The sequence below is a fragment of the Hyperoodon ampullatus genome, assembly GCF_949752795.1.
Source record: "Hyperoodon ampullatus genome assembly, chromosome: 14".
In the NCBI taxonomy this organism is placed as follows: domain Eukaryota; kingdom Metazoa; phylum Chordata; class Mammalia; order Artiodactyla; family Ziphiidae; genus Hyperoodon; species Hyperoodon ampullatus.
Genome location: NC_136927.1, coordinates 73023971 through 73047788, shown reverse-complemented (window position 1 = coordinate 73047788; position 23818 = coordinate 73023971). Strand labels below are relative to the sequence as shown.

Genomic DNA, 23818 nt, shown 5'->3' with positions numbered 1-23818 from the left:
TGGCTGGCCTCGTGTTAAAGAGCACCAGCTTCAGAATTGGGCTTGGGTTAGAATTCCGGTTCTGCCACTTAGCAGCTGTGGTTAAGAACAAAGGCACTGGGTTGGGTTCCTGTTTCCATCGCTTAGAGCTGTGTGGTCTTGGACAAGTTACTTAACCTCTCTGAACCTCAGTGTTCTCCACTGTGGAAGAGGCAGAGATGATAATTAAACCCACCCCACAGACAAGGATGAAACAGGATAATGCGTGTAAACAGTTTAGTGAAGTGTGTGTGGTGACTGATGGTTATCACATTAGTGTTAACAATGACCCTCTGTAAGGTCCTTCAGGCATTCATGGGTGTTTGTTTTTCTCTCCTTTTCCTCTGCGCCCTTGCAGGTAGAACTGCACGTCCATCTGGATGGAGCCATCAAGCCTGAAACCATCTTATATTATGGCAGGTAAGTCCACAGATAAGAGGCCTTCTTCCCCAGGAAGTTTGACCTAGATGCCTCTGGAGAATTCCAGGGTTGCTGCTTCACACACACACTCACTCACTCACTCACTCACTCACTCACTCACTCACTCACTCTTCACTCTTCCAGGGCTGAACCAGTCACTGTTTTTTTTTTTTTGACTCAGCCGAGAGCCTGTGGCAGGTGATGCACCCGCATACGATGCTGCTACCATTTGCTGAGCATCTCCCAGGGGTGGGCTGGGCTGAGCCCTCTCCTGAGTCAGTGAATTTAATCCCTCCACACTTGGAGGAGAGCATTGCCATCCCCATGTCACTGAGAAGAGAGCAGGCTCAGAGAAGTGAAGGCAGTTGCCCAAGGCCACAGAACAAGTAGAGTCAAGGGTTGACCCTGGGCCATCTGACCCTCCAAGATTTTCCTACTCACGATGGTAACCTGTTGGGAGCCGTGGGGAAGTGGTGCCCCCTCTCTGGGCCCAAATCTCTGCATCTTCCAAAGGAGAATGTACCTCTTGCCTCTGCTCTCATGGATGCTGGCGGGCCGAAGGGTCCCCAGCACCCCCAGTGAGGGAGGTCTGCCCTCCCTCCCCACATTTCAAGGGCTCATGATATCCCCTCTCTGGGGTCTAGCACTTAAAAGCAAGGACTTCAAGGGCCAGTGGATCTGGATTCAAATCTGGACACACTATTTCCTTGCTGTGGCCTCAGCCTCTGTAGGTTGAAAGTAAGAACAGGACCTTCCTCCAGAGCTGACCTGGGAGATGGGGTCCCTCCCACCACCTGCCTCTCCCTGTTCCTCATGGGTTTGTTCTGTGTTCATTTTGTTTGGAGCTGGGAGGACTCTGGCTCTCCTCACTGCTTTGAGCAGTTCAGCTCAGGATCCAAATTTGAACCCTCTGTTTCATAAGCCAGAACCCCCTCACTTATCCAGACACCCACTCCTTAGGAGAGAACTGATGATCCTTGGGCGTTTGCCCCGACACTTGAAGTGTCTCTTCCGGGCTTCCCTGGTGGCGCAGTGGTTGAGAGTCCGCCTGCCGATGCAGGGGACACGGGTTCATGCCCTGGTCCGGGAAGATCCCACATGCCGCGGAGCGGCTGGGCCCTTGAGCCATGGCCGCTGAGCCTGCGCGTCCGGAGCCTGTGCTCCGCAACGGGAGAGGCCACAACAGTGAGAGGCCCGCGTACTGCAAAAAAAAAAAAAAAAAAAAAAGTGTCTCTTCCAATTCCCTGAGAGGGTTCTGGCAAGAACATGCTTCTCCATCTTGTTGCACTTTTTTCTGCCCTAGGAAGCTGTTGTTGATTTAATTTTTATTTAACTTATCATGTAAGTATATTAGCCTTTACTGCATGGCAAGCACTGCTTTAAATGTTGCACCTGGATTGACTTACTGGAATCTGGTGACAACTTGTGAGATAGGTATATTATTGACCCTGTCTTACCGACGAGGGAACTGAGCCAGAATTGGGGAAGTAAGTTGTCTCATAAACACAGGTGTGACCCTAGGTCTGTGCCCCTGCCAGCTGGAGGTTTGGGTAAAGTATTGCACAAAAAACACTTAGCTGAGGGCGAGCAGGCTAAATGCTCCATAAATGTCACTTAATAATATTAATTGGAACCTATGGCTCTGACTGGGGTTAAGCCCCTTGGATTATCTCTGCCTGTCCTTTGCCCATGTCAAGTGCCAGTTATTGATGCAGGGACCTTAATGAGGCCATTAGGGTGGGTTAACCAGGCACCAAGATGGGATCTAATCGCGGGTGCTCATTAAAGGGTCACATAGCGCTCATTAGCGGAGCAAGAAGGTGAGAGTGTCCAGGGCCAGGTAGAGGGAGGAGGAAAAGCAACCGCCCTCGTGGGGCAACTGGTCGGATTTTCTGTTTCCCACATCCACTTGGCATCTCAGGAACTGTCTAGGCACCTTCATGGGTCCTAGAGAGTTGGGTGCGGGTTTGATCCGGCTGGAGTTTGATCTTGAGGTCAGCAGGCAGGGGGACCGGGGAGTTGGTCAGACTGGGATATGGACAGAACACGCTGGAGGACTCCCAGCTGTGAGGGAGCTGGGGCTGAGGGGGGAAAGGAGAGCAGCATCTGGCCTGTGGCCTCTCCCTCACCCTGGCCAAATCCAGTAGCCTCTTTCTTGCCTCTGTGACTTGGGCCTCAGTTGACTGTGTTCTCACCTGTTTCTTTTTGTTTTAATTTATTTATTTATCTATTCATTTATTTTTGGCTGTGTTGGGTCTTTGTTGATGCGCGCGGGCTTTCTCTAGTTGCAGTGAGCAGGGGCTACTCTTCATTGTGGTGCGCGGGCTTCTCATTGCGGTGGCTTCTCTTATTGCGGAGCACGGGCTCTAGGTGTGCGGGCTTCAGTAGTGGCACGTGGGCTCATTAGTTGTGTCTCTCGGGCTCTAGAGTGCAGGCTCAGTAGTTGTGGCACACAGGCTTAGTTGCTCCGCAGCATGTGGGATCTTCCCGGACCAGGGCTTGAACCTGTGTCCCCTGCATTGGCAGGCAGATTCTTAACCACTGCGCCACCAGGGAAGCCCTCACCTGTTTCTTTTTCTTCTTTTTTTTGGCTGCACCACACAGCTTGTGGGGCCCTAGTTCCCTGACCAGGGATTGAACCCCGGCCCTAAGCAATGAGAGCACAGAGTCCTAACCACTGGACCACCAGGGAATTCCCTCACCTGTTTCTTCTTATTCCATCTTCTCTCCGGGGGCTTAACTTATTTCTCAATCTCCTTCCTGACCCTGCCAGCTCTTCTCCAATGCACATTCTGTATCTGGCCACTGTATCCTCCCTGTCACCATCCTGGTCTGAGCCATTGGACTATTGCAGTAGCCTCCTGACCAGTCTCCAGGTGTCCACCCTGGCCTCCCCCATCTACTGTCCCCACAGTACTGTAGTGAGAACAGTCATCTTAAAACATAGAGTGATCAGATCACTTCCTTTCTCAAACCCTCCTGCCTTGCTCAGGGTCAGAGCCAAAGCCTACACATGTTCCTTGAAGTCCTACAAAGCCTGTGTTAACCTCTCTTCTCAAACATGCCAGATCTCGTAAACAGAGAGTTTGGGTAATTTGCTCAAGGTCACACAGTCTTTTTTTTTTTTAAATTTTAAATTTTATTTATTTTTGGCTGCCTTGGGCCTTCTTTGCTGTGCGTGGGCTTTCTCTAGTTGCGTCTAGCTGGGGCAACTCTTTGTTGCGGTGCATGGGCTTCTTATTTCGGTGGCTTCTCTTGTGGAGCATGGGCTCTAGGCATGTGGGCTCAGTAGTTGTGGCACGTGGGCTCAGTAGTTGTGGCGCACAGGCTCAGTAGTTGTGGCGCACGGGCTTAGTTGCTCCACGGCATGTGGGATCTTCCCAGACCAGGGATCAAACCCGTGTCCCCTGCATCGGCAGGTGGATTCTCAACCATTGCGCCACTAGGGGAGTGTCCCACACAGCCTTTAAATAAGAGCTGGGATTTAAACCCAGGCCATTGGGCTTCAGAGTCTGTCATCTTTCCCTGGACACACAAATAGTCTCATTTGTTCCTCCCTGTACCTTGAAAACAAAGTACCATCTGTGTTTTACTGACAAGGATATGGTGGTCCTCAAGGGGACAGCTCCTGCCCAGGGTGATCTGGTACCTACAGGAGGAGGATGGACTTTGAACTCCAAAGTCCATGTTCATCCTTCTTACTGGGCTCTCAGTGTATCACCCAGCATGGAGGGCAGAGGACTGAGCAGCACCCGGGGCGTGGCCATGGCTGACTGGGGAAGCACGGCCATCTAAGAGCTGAGCTTGGCCCTGGGTGGAGGGAGCCGTGGCTGCGGTTAGTGGCTGTGGGTGGCAGGGGACCTAGGAACAACTCCTTCCTGCCTCAACCTTGGGTCCCAGACAGGATCTTTACAGCTCAGTCTGAGTAGCTTCCGGTGGCCCAGTCCCCTGTGAGGTGCTGGATCGTCTCCTAGGGGACCGCTGTGGCAGCTCTGGCTTCTGCCTTGGTTTCCCTCTGTCTGTTCCCCACACCACAGCCAGGAGGAGCTCTTTAAAAAGTACGTCTTTTCATGTCACTCCCCTGCTTAGAATCCTTCAGTGGCTTCCCGGTGCTTTCAGGATAAGGTCCCGGCTCCTACGAAGCCCCCATTTGGCAGTTGGCTCATCTACCACTGACCCTACTCTGAACTGTAGCCTCCCTGCCCTGGAATTCCCTCGGTGCTTCTGCCTGGGGCTCTCAGCAGGGCTCTGACCCTGCCTGCCTGGATCTCTCCGCCTGCTCCCTCAGGGGAAAAGGACAGTCTCACTCTTCTGCTTAACTGTCACCTCCTCCGAAAGGCCTTCCCAGGCCACTCTATCTGCGGGGTAAAAAGATCTCTCTTGGGTGGCTGTTGAGAGAGGCTGGAGAAGAGACTAGTTGGAGAAATATTTAAGAAGAAATAATTAGGACTTGGGGACCGGCTATTGATGGGTAAGGGAGATGGAGTCAGGGGGAGCCCCCTGTCTCTGGTTCAGGCAGCTGGATGGTTGGAGGAGCCGTATTAGGAAATGTGGAGCCTGGGAGGGGGAGGGCTTTGGGGGGGAGGGGAAGGGGGACGATCAGACACACAGGTCTGCCTTGGTCACGGCTATCCATCCGGTGCCCAGCACATTGTGGGCCCTCAGATGCTGCTGTGCAGAGGGAGAGGACTGAAAGCTCTGGATCTCTGGATCGGTCCAGGGGGCCTGGGGCAAATGTGGCCATTGTGTTTAGGAATATGGGGGTTGGAGCCTTAGCCTCACCTCCTCTGCCTTCCACCCACCAGCTCCCAGAAAGATATCCAAAATATAGCATCTAACAACTGGTATGGGTTCTGCAGAGGCTACGGTGACTGGGGCTGGCCTCATGAGGGTGACCTTGGGGCCGACTGACCAGGAGGTGAAGGCCCAAGGGTGCTGAGCACCTGACCTCGGTGCTAGGACTGCACCCGGGGCTTCATCTTCCCTGGGGATGTCTCGTAGGGATGGGAGTCTGACTGGCAAACTGGGCAACAGGGTGACCCCCTGGTGATACCCACTGGTCACTCATGGGTCCTGGGGTCATGCAGAAGGGGAAGGGGGCATATTTAGGAGGTTTAGGGCACAGGTATTCATGTAGGGAAACATTTTAATATTTTAAGAACAGAAGCTATTAAAGGACTTCAACACTTGGGTCGAATTTCCATTTCTTTGGCAGTGTCCTCCCTTCTATCTTCTGTTCTTGCTTTGTGGATAACTGGAGGCCGAACCTCCTGGTTTAATCACCTAATTTTCTTAATCATTTGCTCCTATTTTTTATCTTGTCTTCTGTTCTACCTGCTGGAGGATTTTCTCAACTTTATTGTCCATTCTTTTTATTACAGCCTGATGGATGCTGCCATATTCTTCCAAATCTCCAAGAGCTCTTCCTTACTTTCTGAATGTCCTCTTTTTAAAAAGGGCTGCTCTTGTTTCAAGGATGTAACATCGTCTCCTCTCTTTGAAGCTATTCATTTTGGGTTTTTTTTGTTGTTGTTTGTTTTTTTGTGGTACGCGGGCCTCTCACTGTTGTGGCCTCTCCCGTTGCGGAGCACAGGCTCCGGACGCACAGGCGCAGCGGCCATGGCTCACGGGCCCAGCCACTCCACGGCATGTGGGATCTTCCCGGACCGGGGCACGAACCCATGTCCCCTGCATCGGCAGGCGGACTCTCAACCACTGCGCCACCAGGGAAGCCCCATCATTTTGGGTTTTTAAGTTTTCTGTTCTCTGCATTTCTCTGGTTCTGTAGAGTGCCTTTGGTCTTTTGTCCCTCATGGTAGAAGCATTTCTTGACTGTCCGGTGTCCTTGGCCTGTCCCTTTTATCTTCAAAGTGGGAAAACTGAGGCCAGGGGTGACCCATGAGGAGCCAGGAGCAGCAGAGGAGGCTGGAGCATGAGAAGCGGGGAAGGCAGCCCAGCCTTGCACCCTGCTGGTCCTGGCTGGGGGGAGGCGGAGATGCCAGTGGAGAGGAGGAGGCCCCAGACCAGAAGGGCTGTTCTCCGCCAGCCCTTACCGAGTGGTTGCCGTGGCCCAGCCGTGTGTGGGAGGCTGTGGTCAGGGAGGGGAGAGTGCTGGCAGGGTGGCTGGCTGGGCTGGCTTCCCTCTCCCAGCACAGTGGGCCAGGCCAGCCTCCCTGGTGTGCCGGCCAGAGGGAGGGTGTCGGAGGGAAGTCTGGCGCCTGCTCCTGTCCCGGGCACTGTGTGCTGCAGTTCTTGCCCTGATAACCCCTGACCTGGCACACGACCAGCGGGCTCTACCAAGGGCTTGCCCTGGCTCCTTCCCTGTTCCCAGGCACCAGGGGGTGTGTGTGTGTTCATGTGCAATTTAAATGGACTTTAACCACAGTTGTCCCCCTTGAGATTTGCTGGCTGGTCATGGCCTTGGGGATAGAAGATCCTAGAAGGATTCAGGTCCCGGTTCTATATGCCCTGGGCCTCAGTTTTCCCATCTGTCCAATGAGAGGGGTCAGATGCCCCCCCACCACTCCCCGCAAGGAGTTGGTAAGGTCCTGCCCAGGGTTGTCCATCACCCTCATTGTTTTGTCCCCAGGAAGCGGGGCATCGCCTTCCCAGCCAACACACCAGAGGAGCTGCAGGACATCATCGGCATGGACAAGCCGCTCAGCCTCCCGGGCTTCCTGGCCAAGTTCGACTACTACATGCCTGCCATCGCGTAAGTCTTCCCACCCGCCCCGAACCCTGGGCAGCGTCGGTCCCTGTGCCCACGTCAGGCTGCCTGCACACCTCAGTCTGGGGGGTGGGAGAAGGCGCTGTATAACCCTGCTCTGCCTCTCACGATTGTATGCACTCCTGCGAATCTCTCCATGCTTTTGGGCCTCGGTTTTCCCTTCTGGAAAATGGGTATGACGGGCTGAAACTCCTTCAACTTCTATAGGAAAGTGACAGAATGTGGGGGTTAAGAACATAGATCCTAGTATCAGATTCTTTCAAGAAATAACTTCGACGCTGGGCAAATTTGCCCTCTCTGGGCCTCAGTTCCCTTATCTAGACAATGGGGCTTATGACCCTCTCTACCTCCTAGGGCTGGGGTTTGGAATGGACACAGCACTGTCCTCAGCAAGCCCCCTCTTACTAGGAGGACAATTGCTACCTTTATCGATAACCAGGCACTGCTGTTTTTATGTTACTTTTCATTCCTTCCATTTTTTGATAGAATATCTTAGATATAGAAGAATATAATGTGTGTACAGTTCACAGAACTATTCTCTTTGTAGCTGTCCACAGTCCTGTGAGCTAGACACACTCCTCATTTGCAGAGGAGGAAATGAAGGCTCAGGAAGGTGAAGGAACTGGCCCAGGACCACACAGTTGGCAAGGGGTGAAGCCCAGATTCTCGTCCTGATGTCGCCTTGAGCTTCCTGGCACGAGGCAGTTTCCCAAGGGAGGCGAGAATGGGGCCTTGGCAGTCAGTGCTGCCAGAGCTCAGGAGGGGAAAGACGTAGAGGGGGCTGGGGGAGTCAGGGAAGGCTGCCTGGAGGAGGAAGTGTGGACTGGGCCTTGGGAGAGAAAGGCTGTGATATTGTCCAGAGGGCTGGACCTGAGGAACGGTCTGGAGGATGGGTTGTTGGAGGACCCGTGAGGAAGGTGTGCGAGGCCGGTGGAGGCCTTTGGCGGGGTAAGTGGCAGGACAGGAATGAGGAGTCCTGGGGAAGGAAGATGTATGCCAAGGCTGCTGGCTGCTTTCTGGAAGCTTCTGGGCTCTGCCTGGAAGGCATCGACTGCCCCCATCCTTGGCCTGGGTCAGCAGATGCTCTGGCATACATGCTGCCTCTCCCCCGGGTGAGGAGCGTCTCCCACGCCACTGCCCAGGCGGCTCCTGTCTCTCGGCCACAATACAGAAGAGGACCAGCTTCCTGAAGGCTTAAGCCGCTTTTTTTTTTTTTTAAATAACTTTATTGGAGTATAATTGCTTCACAATGGTGTGTTAGTTTCTGCTTTATAACAAAGTGAATCAGCTATACATATACATACATCCCCATATCTCTTCCCTCTTGCGTCTCCCTCCCTCCCACCCTCCCTATCCCACCCCTCCAGGCGGTCACAAAGCACCAATCTGATCTCCCTGTGCTATGCAGCTGCTTTCCACTAGCTATCTACCTTACGTTTGGTAGTGTATATATGTCCATGCCGCTTTTGATTTGCATTTAAGCCACTTTTGATTTGCATTTCCTTGGTGATTAGTGATGTCGGGCACCATTTCATGGGCCTGTTGGCCATTTGTATGTCTTTTGAGAAATGTCTATTCAGGTCCTTTGCCTATTTTTTGTCAGTTTTTGTTGTTGTTTGTTTTGCTACTGAATCGTAGGAGTTCCTTCCACATTTTGGGTATTAGCCCCTTATCAGATGTGTGGTTTGAAAATATTTTCTCCCATTCGGTAGGTTGCCTGTCACTCTGTAGATGGTTTCCTTTGCTGTGTAGAAGCTCTTGCGTTTGGTGCAGTCCCCCTTGTCTATTTTTGCTTTTTGTTGCCTGTGTGTGTCCTTTTCTCCTGTTTCTCCTCCCTGCTGGCCTACACCTATCACTCAACAAATATTTCAGTGGCTGCAATGTCCTAGGCTCTGTCCTTGGCTGAGGGATCGTAGCCGCGACGAGACAGATGGAGGGGTCCTTGTCTCATGGAGACTACATTCTAGTTGGGGAGGTGAAAACCAGCTAATAAAGAAACCACGTGATCTGTGATGTCCAGTGGTGATAAGGGCCATGGCGAAAACTGAAGCCCAGGGGAAGAGGTGAAAAAGGGTGAGGAGATGTTTTAAAATAAGGTGGTCAGGGCTTCCCTGGTGGCGCAGTGGTTGAGAGTCCGCCTGCCGATGCAGGGGACACGGGTTCGTGCCCCAGTCTGGGAAGATCCCACATGCTGTGGAGCGGCTGGGCCCGTGAGCCATGGCAGCTGAGCCTGCGTGTCCGGAGCCTGTGCCCCACAACGGGAGAGGCCACAACAGTGAGAGGCCTGCGTACCGCAAAAAAAAAAATAAAATAAAATGAAATAAGGTGGTCAGGGAAGGCTTCCCCGAGGAGGTGAGGCTGGAGCCGGGCTCTGAATGCAGGGAGGAGGGAGCATAGGGTGATCTGGGTGAAGAGCCTGCCGGCTGGGGCGCTGCAAACACGAAGGCCCTGACCTGGGAACAAGCTTGGTTGTTCGCTGGACAGAAAGAAGATCCTGGAGGAGTCATTGAAGGAGCGGGAGGCTGGCAGGGGCCCGGATTACGCAGGCCTTGTGGGGGTTGGGAGGTGGGGTTGAGACTTACTCTACGTAGGAGGTGGGAGGCCATTAGGGTTCAGAGTGGAGGAGTGATGTTGATTTCCTTTTTTTTTTTTTTTTGCCCACGCTGCACAGCTTGTGGGATTTTAGTGCCCTGACCAGGGATTGAATCCGGGCCCTGAGCAGTGAGAGCGTGAAGTCCTAACCACTGGACTGCCAGGGAATTCCCTCTTTGAGTTCCATTTTTAAAACACTGAGCTAGCTGCTCTACAGGGGCAAGCGTGGAGACCAGGAGGCCAGTTAGAGAGGTGAGGTGGTTAGAACCAGGGCGGAGGGGGCGAGAACTGGCATCGAGTTTGGAAGCAGAGCTGATAGGACGTGCTGTGCTTCTAGGATTTTCTCCAGCAGATGCCTGGAGCTTTGGGCTCGGTGATGAGAGATTGGGGGGCCACACATGGGTTTGATCTGTTATGGGCAGGGGACAGCTTTGTTATTCCTGGAGCTCCCAAGGGACTTGGGGCAGTTTGTCCCCAGCCACTCTCTTCCCTTCCCAGGGGCTGCCGGGAGGCCATCAAAAGGACTGCCTACGAGTTTGTGGAGACGAAGGCCAAGGAGGGCGTGGTGTACGTGGAGGTGCGCTACAGCCCGCACCTGCTGGCCAACTCCAAAGTGGAGCCGATTCCCTGGAACCAGGCTGAGTGAGTGACCGTCTGGAGGGCTGTGCCAGTGCTGTGGCAGGGTGGCCTGACCCAAGACCGCGAGGGGCAGACTGGGAGACCCTGGCCCAAGCAAGACTTTGATCTTGCTCCCTGAACTGGCCCCCAGCTTATCCAGTGACCTTTAGGGGTCCTATCCTAACTCTGTAACCAAAGTGAGTTTGGCCCACTCCTGCCCCTCTGCTGGGACCCCAGGGATGTCTAAGTGGTACCACTCGACCACCTTGCTCCCTTCTAGCCACGACTCTGATACTTGTGGACAAGTGGGAATCACAACAGGTGAGCTTAGCTTAGCAGTGCTCTCCATCTTGGGTGGGAGGAGGGCTGTGTCTGACAGCCCCCCGAATTGGGACAGTCTTCGCAGGTCTGGAAGCGTCCAGGCAGTTCCTAGGAAGCTGGAGGGGGTGCGTTAGGGCTTGGGGCTATCGCCCTCGTCCTTTCCTCAGAGGCAGTGGGTTAGTGGGGGTGAGGGCTTCTCCTGGAAGGACCCCTCTTCCTGCTCTTTCTCTCCTCCTTTCCTTCCCCTCTTCACTCCCCCGCCTCCCCGCCTCCCCTCCCTCCTCTGTCCCAGTCCCAGGGCTGTCCTTCAGGTCTGCCTTTGTCTCAGGCCCACCCCTACTCTTCTCTGCACACAGAGGGGACCTCACCCCGGATGAGGTGGTGTATCTAGTGGACCAGGGCCTGCAAGAGGGAGAGCGAGACTTCGGGGTGAAGGTGCGGTCCATCCTGTGCTGCATGCGCCACCAGCCCAGTGAGTGTGACCTTGGCCCCGTCTGATGCCACCACAACCTCCTGGCCGGGCACAGGGGCCATACCGGTCCCCATGGTCTCTCTTGAGCCCATCAGTTGGACCTCGGGGCTTCCTCCTGGGCAAGCTCAGAACTTCCTGCAACAGAGTTTTCTCCCCAGGGAGGCTGAGCCTGGAAGCTACGTGACCTGCAGGAGGCTTAAAATCAAGGGAGGCTGAACGACAGAGAAAAGCCTAAGCCTGGTTCCTGTCAGGCCGCGGTCCTCCCTCGAGACCCTGTGGGCCAGGCCCCCTCCTGTCAGGGCCGTGGAACCTGGGACTAGGTCTGAGCACCAGGGCCTGAGGGGTCTCCCTGTGACTGACACTGGTCACATCTCCAGGACTTGTGCTTCCAAGGCAGAGCCCCGCTGTGTGACTCTCTCTGGGTCACATCACCTCTCTGGATCTCAGACGTGCCTTGTCACAGGAGGTGATCGTAGTTACCCCATTCACTGCTCTAAGGAGTAGTGAGCCCACAGCGAAGGGCTAATGTCAACCTGCAGGGCCTCCCTGTGCAGAGTGGCTTGGGGTGTTTTCTCTAATCCTCACAGGGGTCTAGGAGACAGGACCACTATCGTTTATCCCAGTTTGACAGATGAGGAAACTGAGGTAGAGAGAGGCTCAATCAGGAAGGCACAAAGCCCGGAGCAGAACCCAGGGCCATCTGGTTCCAAAGCCTGTGGTTGGTCATTCTTTTTTTTTTTTTTTTTTTTTTTTGCGGTACGCGGGCCTCTCACTGTTGTGGCCTCTCCCGTTGCGGAGCACAGGCTCCGCACACGCAGGCTCAGCGGCCATGGCTCACGGGCCTAGCCGCTCCGCGGCATGTGGGATCTTCCCAGACCGGGGCACGAACCTGTGTCCCCTGCATCGGCAGGCGGACTCCCAACCACTGCGCCACCAGGGAAGCCCAGTTGGTCATTCTTTTTAAAACACTTTACAATGACCAACGTTAGCAATGTGTTTAGTAACGCTAGTGGGAGTTGTTTTAGGTTTAAAGGTTAAACTGTGCGGACCTCCATCTCTGCTGAGGGTGGGTGTGGGGATCGAGAGAATTGCCATCAGTCTTTTACTGAGCCCAGGCCCTGACCTTAGTGTCTCACACACGGGGCCACAGCACACGGTCCCCCTCTGCGAGGAGAGGATGCTGAGGCCCCGAAGGCCACAGGGTCAGACCTTGAAGATGGGACACTGGGCCCTCTGCCTTGTGCTGGCCTTGGGTGGGAGGGCTGGGAGGGTCTTTCTCCTCCGTGCTGCTGCCAGAGGCCCGGCGGGCATCTCGCCCACAGGCTGGTCCCCCGAGGTGGTGGAGCTGTGTAAGAAGTACCGGCAGCAGACCGTGGTGGCCATTGACCTGGCCGGAGATGAGACCATCCAAGGCAGCAGTCTCTTCCCTGAACACGTGGAGGCCTATGCGGTGGGTCCTGGGGGACGGAGGCAGAGGGAGAGGCTGGCTCTGGGGGAACTGCGTCTAGAGCTGGTCTCTATACCAGTAGTGGGAAGGCACACCGACGGGGGATCACGAGGCCTCCTGGGCTCCCAAGTGTGTGTGACTGGGCCAAGGGGCTCTAGAATTGGGTATCTGGTATGAAAGAAAAAACCCCACTTGGTGCTGGAGGGTCCTGTGTTGGAGCCTTTTGGCCTAATGATTCACTGTGTGACCTTGGGCGAGACTGTCTCTTCTCTGGGCCTGTTTCATCTGCTACGAAGACTGGGTTGGAGCAGACGTCTCAAAGCCTCATGCTGTGCTTCCCGTGGAAGGGGTGAAGCATGGGGTCGAGAGTAGGGGCTCTGGAATCTCTTCCTAGCGGTCTGACCTTGGTCGTGATACCTAATTCTCCTGAGTTTCAGTCCCTCCCTGCTCCCTGTAAGACAGGTGTTAGAGCAGTTGTGAATATGATGTAAGGTATCCAAACCATTTCCTACAGTGTCTGACTCGTAATAACTATCTAGTAAAGGAGGGCTACCACTTAAATGATTACGAAAACGAAACCCACCCAACCTCCCTGTCTGGGAGCCAGCCAGGCTGACTCAGCCCCAGAGTGTAGTGAAGGCAAGGCCTGCGGGGTCGAGCCCCAGGCCGCCCCTGACCGAGCCCTTGCCCTTACAGGAGGCCGTGAAGAGTGGCGTCCACCGCACGGTCCACGCCGGCGAAGCGGGCTCGGCCGAGGTGGTGAGAGAGGTGAGTGGCCGGGCGGGCGGTGGGGCCCTTCTCCCCGCTCGCCCCGCGGCCCGCGCTGGGCTCCATGCTGCTTGTCAACAGGCCGTGGACGTGCTCAAGACGGAGAGGCTGGGGCATGGCTACCACACCCTGGAGGACCCAGCCCTCTACAACAGGCTGCGGCAGGAAAACATGCACTTTGAGGTGAGGGGCCGGGGAGGGGGAGGTCAGGGGGCCAGTGGAGAGCGTGGAGGGTCCAGCAGCCCCAGGGAGCGTGGGCCGCGGGCCTTGGGGCTGCTGGGTGGGGGGAGAAAGGCAGGACCGACAGCTTCTGGGACTTGGCTGCGAGGGGGCCGCTGTGACGGGGGCGAGAACGGCGCTGGAGGAGGTGGCGCCAGCTGGCCTGGGGACGGGGGTCAGCGTGGCCCTGGGGGCTTCATGCCAGCCACCCGCCTGCTCTTCCAGGTCTGCCCCTGGTCCAGCTACCTCACCGGCGCCTGGAAGCTAGGCACAGAGCATGCAGTCGTTCGGTGAGGCCAGGTCCCCTGGGCTCCGTTCAGTTTTGTACTAGGAAAGCCAAGGGTGGGAAGGGGATGCAGGGACTGGGCACTGGTCCCTGCGGGGTCTCCTGGGTGTGAAAGCTCTTCAAATGCTTGGGAAGCAGGCGCTATTGTCCCCATCTTACAAGTGAGGAATCCAAAGCCTGGATGTGGTGTAACTTGATTATGAGGTCACCTAGCTATTGGATAGCACAGCTGGGGGCCCTGTAGCTCATCCAGCTATAGCAGAATGCCCTGCTACCCCAAGGGAAACTTCCACACTCCAGATTCCACCTCCTAGGACTTAGGAAGATGAGTCTCTCTTGCTCGCGTGGTCTCTGCTCCTGGCCCCTCTGGGCGTTCCCCCAGCACATCCTGAAGCTTTCCCCAGGAGAGCCTGTCCCGTCCCGTCCCACCCCAGTGCTGCCCCATAGGCTTAACTAAGCAGCTTTTGGCCCTTCTTCAGGCTGCCCTGGGCCTGAGCCCTGGGCCTGAGCCCTGGGCGAGGCCTCAGGAGGGAAAAGCTGACCCAGAAGTTCACTGAGAACTCGGGGTGACCATATTCAGGCCAGCACTGATGGGCTGTCTGCCAAGCTTACGAGGAGAGGAGCTTGGGCTCGCTCACACTCTGATTACAAGGCGGGCCTGAGCTGCTTTAGGAAATTGGAGTGTGCAGTACCTACAGGACACCCAAGTGGAGGCTCTTGGAGGCATGTGGGCATACAGCCTGTGGGCTGGAGAAAGACTCAGAGTCACCTAGAGATACGGTGGTTGAAGGAGAAGTGATGGCCTCAGCAGACGGTGGAGCACGAGGGCCTAGGATTCTGGTAACTGACTGTACTGCTGAAGTGAATGAATAAGCATTTTCAGAACTCTAACGGAAAACTGCTGAATTCATAAGTGCTAACAAAAGATCAAGGTAAAAAAATGAATTACATGGGACTGAGTGAACTGATGAGGATGATTATAATTTTTGTGATTTTTGTTTGAATAAAAAAAAAAAAGAGGGCCTAGGAGAGAATGCAGGACAGTGACATTGAAGGCACAGGCAGGAGGAAAGCCAAAAGTGCGGCCGGTGTCCAAGAAATCCAGGGAAAAGGTCAACAGTATAAAATTCTGCTCCACAAGTCGGGTGAGGTTAGAGCTAGGAAAAGTCCATTGGATTTAATAAGATGGTGGTCAGGGATTATGCTAAGAACAGTCCCCATGGTGTATCTGAAGAGTCAGATCCCAGGGGGGCTGAAGACGGTTGGTGAAGCGGGCAGACAGCTCTCTCAGAGTGCGGCTATGGACGGGAGGGCCAGAGAGGGGGGTAGCTAGAGCGGGCTGTTGCTTTTCTGGCCTCGCCAAGCCGGCCCCTCTCCTGCCTTTGCCTGGCTCTGGCCCTGGCTGGATGGCTTTAAGTCTTGAGTTGCTAGCAATGTGGCCTTGGACAAGTCACCCGAGTTCCCTGAATTTGTGTTTTCCTCTGTACAAGGAGGAGAACTTCCAGGCCTGTCCAAGGGTGCCGCGTGGTTCAAAGGAGGGTGGATGTCCACGTGCAGAGACTGTTTACACAGCAGTAACGGGAGGCGCTTCTCCCCCTCCCCCCCCCGCCCCCCTGCACTGTCCAGGTTCAAAAACGACCGGGCTAATTACTCCCTCAACACGGACGACCCACTCATCTTCAAGTCCACCCTGGACACTGATTACCAGATGACCAAACAGGACATGGGCTTCACTGAAGAGGAGTTTAAGAGACTGGTGAGTGGGTGTGTGCCTTGACTCTGGGCCCTGGGAGTGTGTGAGGCCTGCAGGTCCTGTCCAGGGCCCGGAAGCCCTGGAGAATGAGGGGTGAGTCTGCTGCAACAGGCCAGGCCAGGCCAAGGCAGACCTGGAGTTCGATGTCTTCCACGGAGAAGACATCTTCGGCTGAGATCCTGACCTAGGACTGGGTTTTTTATCCTCTGCTTTGGTCAAGTGCCTTGAAAGACTCTGAAAGCTGTCAGCCATCTCCCCAGAAAGGTGTGCTCAGCTATACATTTTGCACACACTTCTCAGGCCACTCAGAGACCCCAGGATGAGCCCTTGATTTCAGTGGTTCTGATATCCCAAGTCTGTCCCTGCAGGACTGTCTCTCTGGCGCCACACATCCCACCCTGTCTCTCAAAGGTTTCTCCAACCTCCTTCCCACATCTGTGTATCACGTCCTGCCACTTTAAGAACACAGAACCTCACAGTCTCTGCTCTGGCAGTTGCTGCCGCGTGACCTTGGACAAGGCCTCCCCACTCTGAGCTTAATGAATTGCCCATGTTTATGAAGAGGATGGACTGTCACTAGATTGCTAAGGACTCCCTTCTGTGCTCTCTGGTTTCACACTGTCCGCCGTGCTGGCCCTTCCAGAACATCAATGCGGCAAAGTCCAGTTTCCTCCCAGAAGATGAGAAGAGGGAGCTTCTTGATCTGCTCTATAAAGCCTATGGGATGCCACCTTTGGCCTCTGCAGGTATGTTTCTGACTGAGCTGCTGGGCTGGTGCCCTGCCCTGGCTCCCACCTGTCTTTCTGGGGACTTCTAGCAAGATGCCCTCCCTTCCTCTCCTGGGCAGCACCAGGGATGCGTGATGACTCCCTAGCTGGTGGTCCTCCCTCACTGGACAGGCTCACTTTCTGCATAATGCTGTCTTGAGGCTGGTCTGAGGGAGGAGCCTTTCTCAAGCCCACTCCCAAGGTCTTGGCAACTTGGGGCATCTCCAGGGCTGCCCAAAGCCAAGGGCAGGGAGTTGAGCCCAGGGTGCAGCTAGGTTCTGCTTCCTTCCTTCCTGTGTGGCCTTGACAGAGCCTTTCCTTGCGCCAAGCCTCAGTCTCCCCATCTGTAGAAAGGGGTTCCTCTCTGGCTCTGATGTTCTGTGATTTTTTTTTTTTTTTTCCTTAATGTCCTGGGTACTACAAGTTGCCTCATCTTTCTGCTTCTCTTACTTGGCAAGCAGAGCAGCGTCCCTGAAGACATCGTGGCCACCTCTCAGAGTCCTCAGCCTGTGGATGGAGTCTTCACAACTCCCTTTACTCCTTCCAGGGAGACTATGATTTCCAGAGTCAGCTACTGATGCTCGTGAAGCCCACATGCCTGTTTCTGTACACACATATACCTCCACCTGGCCGTGTCTCTCCTCTGATTGTGTGCCCGGGCCAGGATCAGGGCCTGTGGCTGGTTGAATCTGAATCCCTCCCTCCTCTGGTGACCCGTGCTGAAAATCTGGTGCTTAATAAAGAAACCAACGGCTGGGGTTGTGCATCATGGGGCGTATGGCGCTGCGGTCGCAGCGGGCCAACTTGGGTTTGTGGAGAAGGGAGGGAGCCCCTGGGGCCCCCAGACGCAGGCAGCCTGCCCAGCAGCAGGGTCCCGAGAGCCCGGTGGGGTCTGTGAATGGGAAGGGGAGCAAAGCGGGGCCCAAAGCCTGCTCTCCGTCCAGAAGAAACCAGGCTTCTCTGCTTAAATGCTCCCTAACTCTTAACCCCTCCTACTCTAGGTCCTAAGGGGGGAAACCTTCCTTTTGGGTTCCCAAAGCGGTGAGAGAGGGTGAGATGGAAGACGATTCTTCAGATACTGGCCTGAGGCGTGGTGGCGGCCTCTGCGGTACCCCGGCATCTTTCTCAGGTACTTATTCCATGGAAGCCGGGGGCAGCGATGGGTCCCAGCTCATCATGGCCTTGGGGAAACAAGGCCCAGCCCCTGCTTTTGCTGTTTAAAGGAGAAATAATCATCTTAAACCTATCACATAAATCATCAGCGTTTATTTCCTGGGTCCTAGGTGTCACTTATCTTGGTAGAAAGGGCAAAGAGTTAATCAGAGTGTTTTGAGCACAAGATCCCTTCGCTAAAAATGGATCTGTGAAGCTCCGTGAGGGAACCTCAGAGCTGCATAGTTGGTCCAAGGGTTTAACGTACAGTGGCCTCCAAAATAAAAGGTAAATTGTCAGCTCCCTCCCTCTCTGCTGAGAAAAGGTGTAAAGTTTCTAAAAAGTTTAAAAGTGCTTCTTAAAAAAGGGGTAAGAAGGTCCTGACACAGACGGCTGGCTGGGTTGGGGAAGAGGGGCGGAGCTAGAACGCGGTCCCTGCCCAGGCTGTTCACCCAGGTGGCAGGACCCAGCCCCCGAGTCCCAGCACCTGCTGAATAAATAACATCCTGTGGTTACAGCGTCTTGAAAGTGTACCCGGGCGAGTGAGGAGGTGGTGGGGGTGTGGGCAGAGGACCTTCCCAGGGTAGGGGCCACGGGAGCCTCTGGGGCTGCCTTTCAGTCTGGCCTGGCTTGCCTGGAGCACTTTGCTCAGAGGAAAGGCTGCTGGGCCAGTGCCAGGGCTTTCCGTCCACGGCGCGTCTCTCTTCCAGCCTCCTCGGGCAAGGTCATGTTCAAGATGAGGTGGTCCCATCGCTGCTCTTGGGCTGGTTGCTACCTTCCTTGTCTGGGGTGCCCACCTCCGCCTGTCCTTCTGCAGAGGAGAGAGAAAGGAGCATATACACAAACGTAATGCATAGAAGGAGGTCCAGAGGGGCCCAGCCACAGCAGTGACAGTGGATAAGCCCTGGGGAGCTGGACTGGTGGGGGGAGTAGCTAAAGGGAACTTTAGCCTAGTCTGTACCATTTTAATTTCTACAAAGAAAATGTGCATGTGCTGTTACTAGTATAATTAAAGTGAAGAAAAGGCCAGGATCCTGGATGGATGCTTGTAGCTGGTGAGGGTCAGGATATTTGTGTGGGGTGTCTAGAGTCCCAGCATGTGCTCAGCGAACGGTAGTTCTTGTAAGACAGAGAAGGGCATCAGAAGAGGCCAGCCCAGGGGAGCACCAGGGGTGGCCTGCAGCAGGGGCTGGGGTGGAGCCCGTCGCTGTTTCACTGTGCTGTGTCCCCACCACACCACCCCCACCTCCCTCTCTGGCCTGTGTCTTTGCAGCCTTAGGCTAAGCCCTTCACGTGGCTAGGGAGAAGCTACCCTGCACCCAGATCCTGAGGCTGCAGCCTGGCAAGTACTTTCCATGCAGTCATACAGCAGCCTGGAGGTGGGATGAGGGTCATGATACGACGCGGATGAGGAAAACAAGGCTCAGGGAGGTGAACCGAGTTGCCTGAGGGCCAAACAGTGGAGGGGGCAGTGTCCCTCCCACTAACTAGACGGCTGCCGCCTAAAGCAGCGCTCTCCAGGGTTTGTAAAGACCCATCACTGACACCGCCTCTTTCTGCCCTGGCAGCTGGCTTCAGAGGTGGGGTCAGTGGCGGTGAGGGGTGCAGGGAGAACTCGGACACCTGGACACCTGTGCCTCAGGTCACCTCCTGTCATGGGGCAGGGCCTGCAGCAAAGGCCGGGTCCCAGAGGGCCCTTCTGGCCCACTGGGAGCCTGACAAATTAGACTGCACTTCAGGCAGGTTTCCCAGTCTGTGATGCCCTATTTGGTCCTTTAGCCTCCCGCCCTGGCGAGCAAGAATGTTTTCGTTAAATTCCGCAGTAACTGCTGCTCTGCCATTTCCTTGCTATAGGACCTCAGGCAATTTATTTAATCTCTCCAGGCCTCTGCTTCCTGATCTATGAAGTGAGGATGATGACATCCCTGCCCCTCTGTGGTCACCTGGCACATGGGACAGCTCAGCCAGGGGCCAGGCTTCCTCTGTGCGGGTCCCAGCTCTCTTCTGGCCCACAGGTCCCCAAGCATTGTCCTCTCCAACCAGCACCCCTGGGACTCCCTCAGGGCAGTTTCGGAGCATGATTCGGGAAGTTTCCCGGTCACATGCTGCCAAGCAGTGCGTTCGTATTCCTTCATGCCCTGCTGGTTGTTTATGTTTCATTATTCGGCCAAGTAAGGAAACGTTTGTGCTCCCCACGTAAGGAAACATCAGAGAAGACCAAGGTTCACACACAAAGGGCTTGGGGAGCGTTAACACACATGACTTGGGGAGGCCTGGTGGCCAGGCCTCAGGACAGGCCAAGGCTGTGGCTCCTCCTCCCCTGCCCGGGCTCCGCCTCAGTTTCCCAGGAGCTTTAGGCAAATAGACATTCCAGGGCCTGCAGAGTCAGAACCTGTATTCCCTGTACTCCCAGTCCCTCGGTGAGTCTGCTGGACTGAGCACGGCTTGCAGACGTGCCAGTGAAAGCTGCTCATTGCAGGGCCTACTGGAAGGCTCCTCGGCCAGTCACTCTGGCCTGCACTGCACCAGGAGCACTCCACTGCCTTGCGGTGAGCACTACTCCTTCCTCAGGGCCCCCTTTTAACTGTCTGTCACCCTGGCAGACAGCTGCCAGGACACCAGCTACCTCAGGGATCTCGAATCGGACGGGGGTGGGAGCCGGCGTTAGAGGGCCTGGGTAGGTGGATGAGTGGCTACACTGAGTTGAAGGAGATAGAAAACCGTTCACCAGAGCAAACGCAGATGCCCTAGCAGCAGGCCTGGTGTGGCAGCTGGGCGTGCTGGTCAGTGAACAGCCATTGACTACGCACCTCTGCCGGGTGCCCAACGCCACCAGGCACGGAGGGCCCAGGATGCGGATCCCAGAGGAGAGGCCCTGTGCTCAGGGGGCTGTGGAGGCAGCCAAGAGAAGAGGCGCCTCCCCTGCCAGAGAGGGGAATGCGGTCAGAGACGGCTTCTCAGCAGAGCGGTCTGGGCCTCTAAGAAAGAGGAAAAGCCAGCCCGGCAAGGGGAGGGCAGGCAGGACCAGACAGAGGTAGAGTGCGGCAAGGCCCATCAGGGACTTTGAGGAAACAGAAAGTTTCAGACTGGACCAGAGGCGCAGGGGAGAAAGATGGGAGCAGAGGCTGGAGGGGAGCAGGGTGAGACCCGGGGAGGCTCCCACGCCTGGTGAGGAGTTCGGGCCGCAGGACAAGGGAGGGGCGGACGGGACGGCACGGGGAGGGAGGGTGGGGTTCCTCGGGGAGCCAGGACTGGTGAGGGCCGTTCTAGCAGAGGAAACCGTGAGATGAAGGGGGGCGGACGCGGGGGCAGAGGCACAACGGGACAGGGGATTTAAATGAACCCTGCTGGCAGCTGTCCAGCAGGAGGGGTGGGGCGGGGATGGATCAGGGAGGCCTGGGCAGAGGCCGCTGCGGTGCTGGGAGTGGCCTGAGCCAGGTGGTGGTTGTGGGGACAGAGAGAAGCGGAGGGACCGTGGAGGAGGACTGACAGGGCCTGTAGGTGGACGGGGAGGCTGAGGGGAAAGGGAAGCACCAGGATGCCTGGCCAGAGGGTCCTCACGGCCTGAGACGCTGGCACCCTCTAGCCTAGGGAGTGGCTGCCCTCTGCCACTGACCGTGGGCCTGGGGCCTGATTTAAATGTAGTTTCTTCTCTGAGAAAGAGGAGGCAGACGAGGACTTAAGAGGCCAGTCCCGGAGCCCAGAAGAGGGTCTCCCACCTGGAGTGCTTGAACCCGAGAGTACCCGTGGGTTCTGACCTGTGCCCTCGAGGGCTAGCTCGCCCATGTCGCCAGCCAGCTTCCGTACGCTTACGGCCTCAGAGTCTCCCTGGATGTCAGGGACTGCGTTCCGGCGGCCTGTCCGGTCACAGGAGATGAAGTCCGAGTAGGAGGACTCGACCTCCATCATGCCTGTCGCATCGCTCTTCAGGCCTGTGGGGACAAGGGCAGGAGGGCAGAGGTGAACCCTGGTGCATCCTGCACAGAGGACTCAGCTCGGGGCCTGGCACTGATGTCTTTTGACAAACTGACAGTTATTGCCTTGCTCGCTGACAACAAAACAGAAAGCACAGAAAAGTAGAAAGAACAAAATAAGTCATGCATAATTTTATACCCCAAAAGCCACCACCACCATTTTAAAGAACATCTTTTGTGTTTTCTCTAAGTAAAGTTCATGATAACTACCTACACATTTATCAACACCATGTACCAGGCACTGGCTAGGGGCCACAGATGCAGCAACAAACAAGTCAGCCGTGGTCCTTGCCCTCAGGGAGCTTACAGTCTACTGGGTCATTTAGCATAATTACCTAATACCTAAGTAATTACCACAGTGCTCCAGACTTCCAGGGAGAAGGCAGGGTACCAGAGTGACTACCAGGGCCTGACCAAGGCTTGGGGGTCAGGAAGTGACATTTTAGCCGAGAACCTAGGAAGAATAGATAGACAAGGAGTCTAGACGAGGAGTGAGGGGAAGAGCATGTATGAAGGCTCTGTGGAGCAAAGGCACAGTGGGATGGAAGAAACGTAAGTGCCGTGGGCTGGGGAACTGTGGGAGAGGAGCCAAGACACCGAGGATGCTGCTCAGTTGGGCAGGGGCCCGATCACATATTCAATTTGGTCCCTGAGGGGCTGAGGCTCGTGAATGTTCAGATTAGCATTTTCAAAGATGACTCTGGCACCTAAGGTGAGCAGACCTGAATGGGGGCCAGCTAGGGGGCTCCTGCAAAAATTCAGGTGTGAGAAGATGGTGGGTGAAGCAGGGATGGAAGAAGGTATTGCACGCAAATAGAAATTGAAAGCAGGAGTAGCAGTACTCATATGAGACGAAATAGACTTTAAAATAAAGGCTGTTATAAGAGACAAACAAGGAAGGACACTACATAATGATCAAGGGGTCAGTCCAAGAAGAAGATATAACAATTGTAAATATATATGCACCCAACATAGGAGCACCTCAATATATAAGGCAAATACTAACAATCATAAAGGGAGAAATCAACAGTAACACGACAGTGGGGGACTTTAACACCCCACTTTCATCAATGGACAGATCATGCAGACAGAAAATCAATAAAGAAACACAGGCCTTAAATGACACATTAGACCAGATGGACTTAATTGATATACAGCATTCCATCCAAAAGCAGCAGAATATACATTCTTCTCAAGTGCACATGGAACATTCTCCAGGACTGACCACATGCTGAGCCACAAAGTGAGCCTCAGTAAATTTAAGAAAAGTGAAATCATATCAAGCATCTTTTCCGACAATGCAATGAGATCAGACATAAACTACAAGAAAAAAAACTGTAAAAAAACACAAACACATGGAGGCTACACAATATGCTACTAAACGACCAATGGATCACTGAAGAAATCAAACAGGAAATCAAAAAATACCTAGAGAAAAATGAAAACAAAAAAGCACAATGATCCAAAACCTATGGGATGCAGCAAAAGCAGTTCTAAGAGGGAAGTTTATAGCAATACAATCCTACCTCAAGAAACAAGAAAAATCTCAAATAACCTAACCTTACACCTAAAGCAACTAGAAAAAGAACAAATAAAACCTACAGTTAGTAGAAGGAAAGAAATCATAAAGATCAGAGCAGAAATAAATGAAACTGAGACAAAGAAAACAACATGAAACTAAAAGCTGGTCCTTTGAAATGATAAACAAAATTGATAAACCTTAAGGCAGACTCATCAAGAAGAAAAGGGAGAGGACTCAAATCAATAAAATTAGAAATGAAAAAGGAGAAGTTACAACTGACACCACAGAAATACAAAGGATCTTAAGAGACTACTAACAAGGACTTCCCTGGTGGTCCAGTAAGACTCCGTGTTCCCAATGCAGGGGGCCCGGGTTCGATCCCTGGTGAGGGAACTAGATCCCACATGCATGTCGCAACAGAGAAGCCCGCATGCCACAACTAAACATGCCACAACGAAGATCCCGCGTGCTGCAACTAAGACCCAGTGCAGCCTAAAAATGAAAGAAAAGGACTACTACAAGCAACTGTATGCCAATAAAACAGACAACCTGGAAGAAATGTACAAATTCGTAGAAAGATACAATCTCCCAAGACTGAACCAGGAAGAAATAGAAAATACGAACAGACCCATCACAAGTACTGAAATTGAAACTGTGATTAAAGAACTCCCAACAAACAGAAGTCCAGGACCCAATGGCTTCACAGATAAATTCTATCAAACATTTAGAGAAGAGCTAACACCTGTCCTTCTGAAACTGTTC

At 54.3% G+C, this 23818-nt stretch overlaps 2 protein-coding genes across 2 annotated transcripts in view; one reads left to right on the top strand and one right to left on the bottom strand.

The window, feature by feature from the left end:
- ADA (adenosine deaminase) overlaps positions 1-17119 on the top strand; it is a gene marked incomplete at its 5' end in the record, with an annotated part of 28697 nt that extends 11578 nt beyond the window's left edge. Inside the window, 11 exons of the mRNA XM_079720305.1 lie at positions 377-438; positions 7028-7150; positions 10256-10399; positions 11053-11168; positions 12491-12618; positions 13312-13383; positions 13465-13566; positions 13828-13892; positions 15515-15644; positions 16285-16387; positions 16870-17119. Of these exons, the coding sequence (XP_079576431.1) occupies positions 377-438; positions 7028-7150; positions 10256-10399; positions 11053-11168; positions 12491-12618; positions 13312-13383; positions 13465-13566; positions 13828-13892; positions 15515-15644; positions 16285-16387; positions 16870-16883 (1059 nt within the window). The 3' untranslated portion in view covers positions 16884-17119. The remainder of the gene's footprint in view (positions 1-376; positions 439-7027; positions 7151-10255; positions 10400-11052; positions 11169-12490; positions 12619-13311; positions 13384-13464; positions 13567-13827; positions 13893-15514; positions 15645-16284; positions 16388-16869) is intronic.
- Positions 17120-17654: 535 nt separating this feature from the next.
- On the bottom strand, positions 17655-21586 carry PKIG (cAMP-dependent protein kinase inhibitor gamma). The gene is made up of 2 exons (XM_079719748.1): positions 21319-21586; positions 17655-18371 (listed from the first exon to the last, which is right to left on the bottom strand). Exons 1-2 carry the CDS (start codon positions 21467-21469, stop codon positions 18292-18294), a joined length of 231 nt encoding a protein of 76 aa, XP_079575874.1. The 5' UTR covers positions 21470-21586; the 3' UTR covers positions 17655-18291.
- Positions 21587-23818: the final 2232 nt, after the last annotated feature.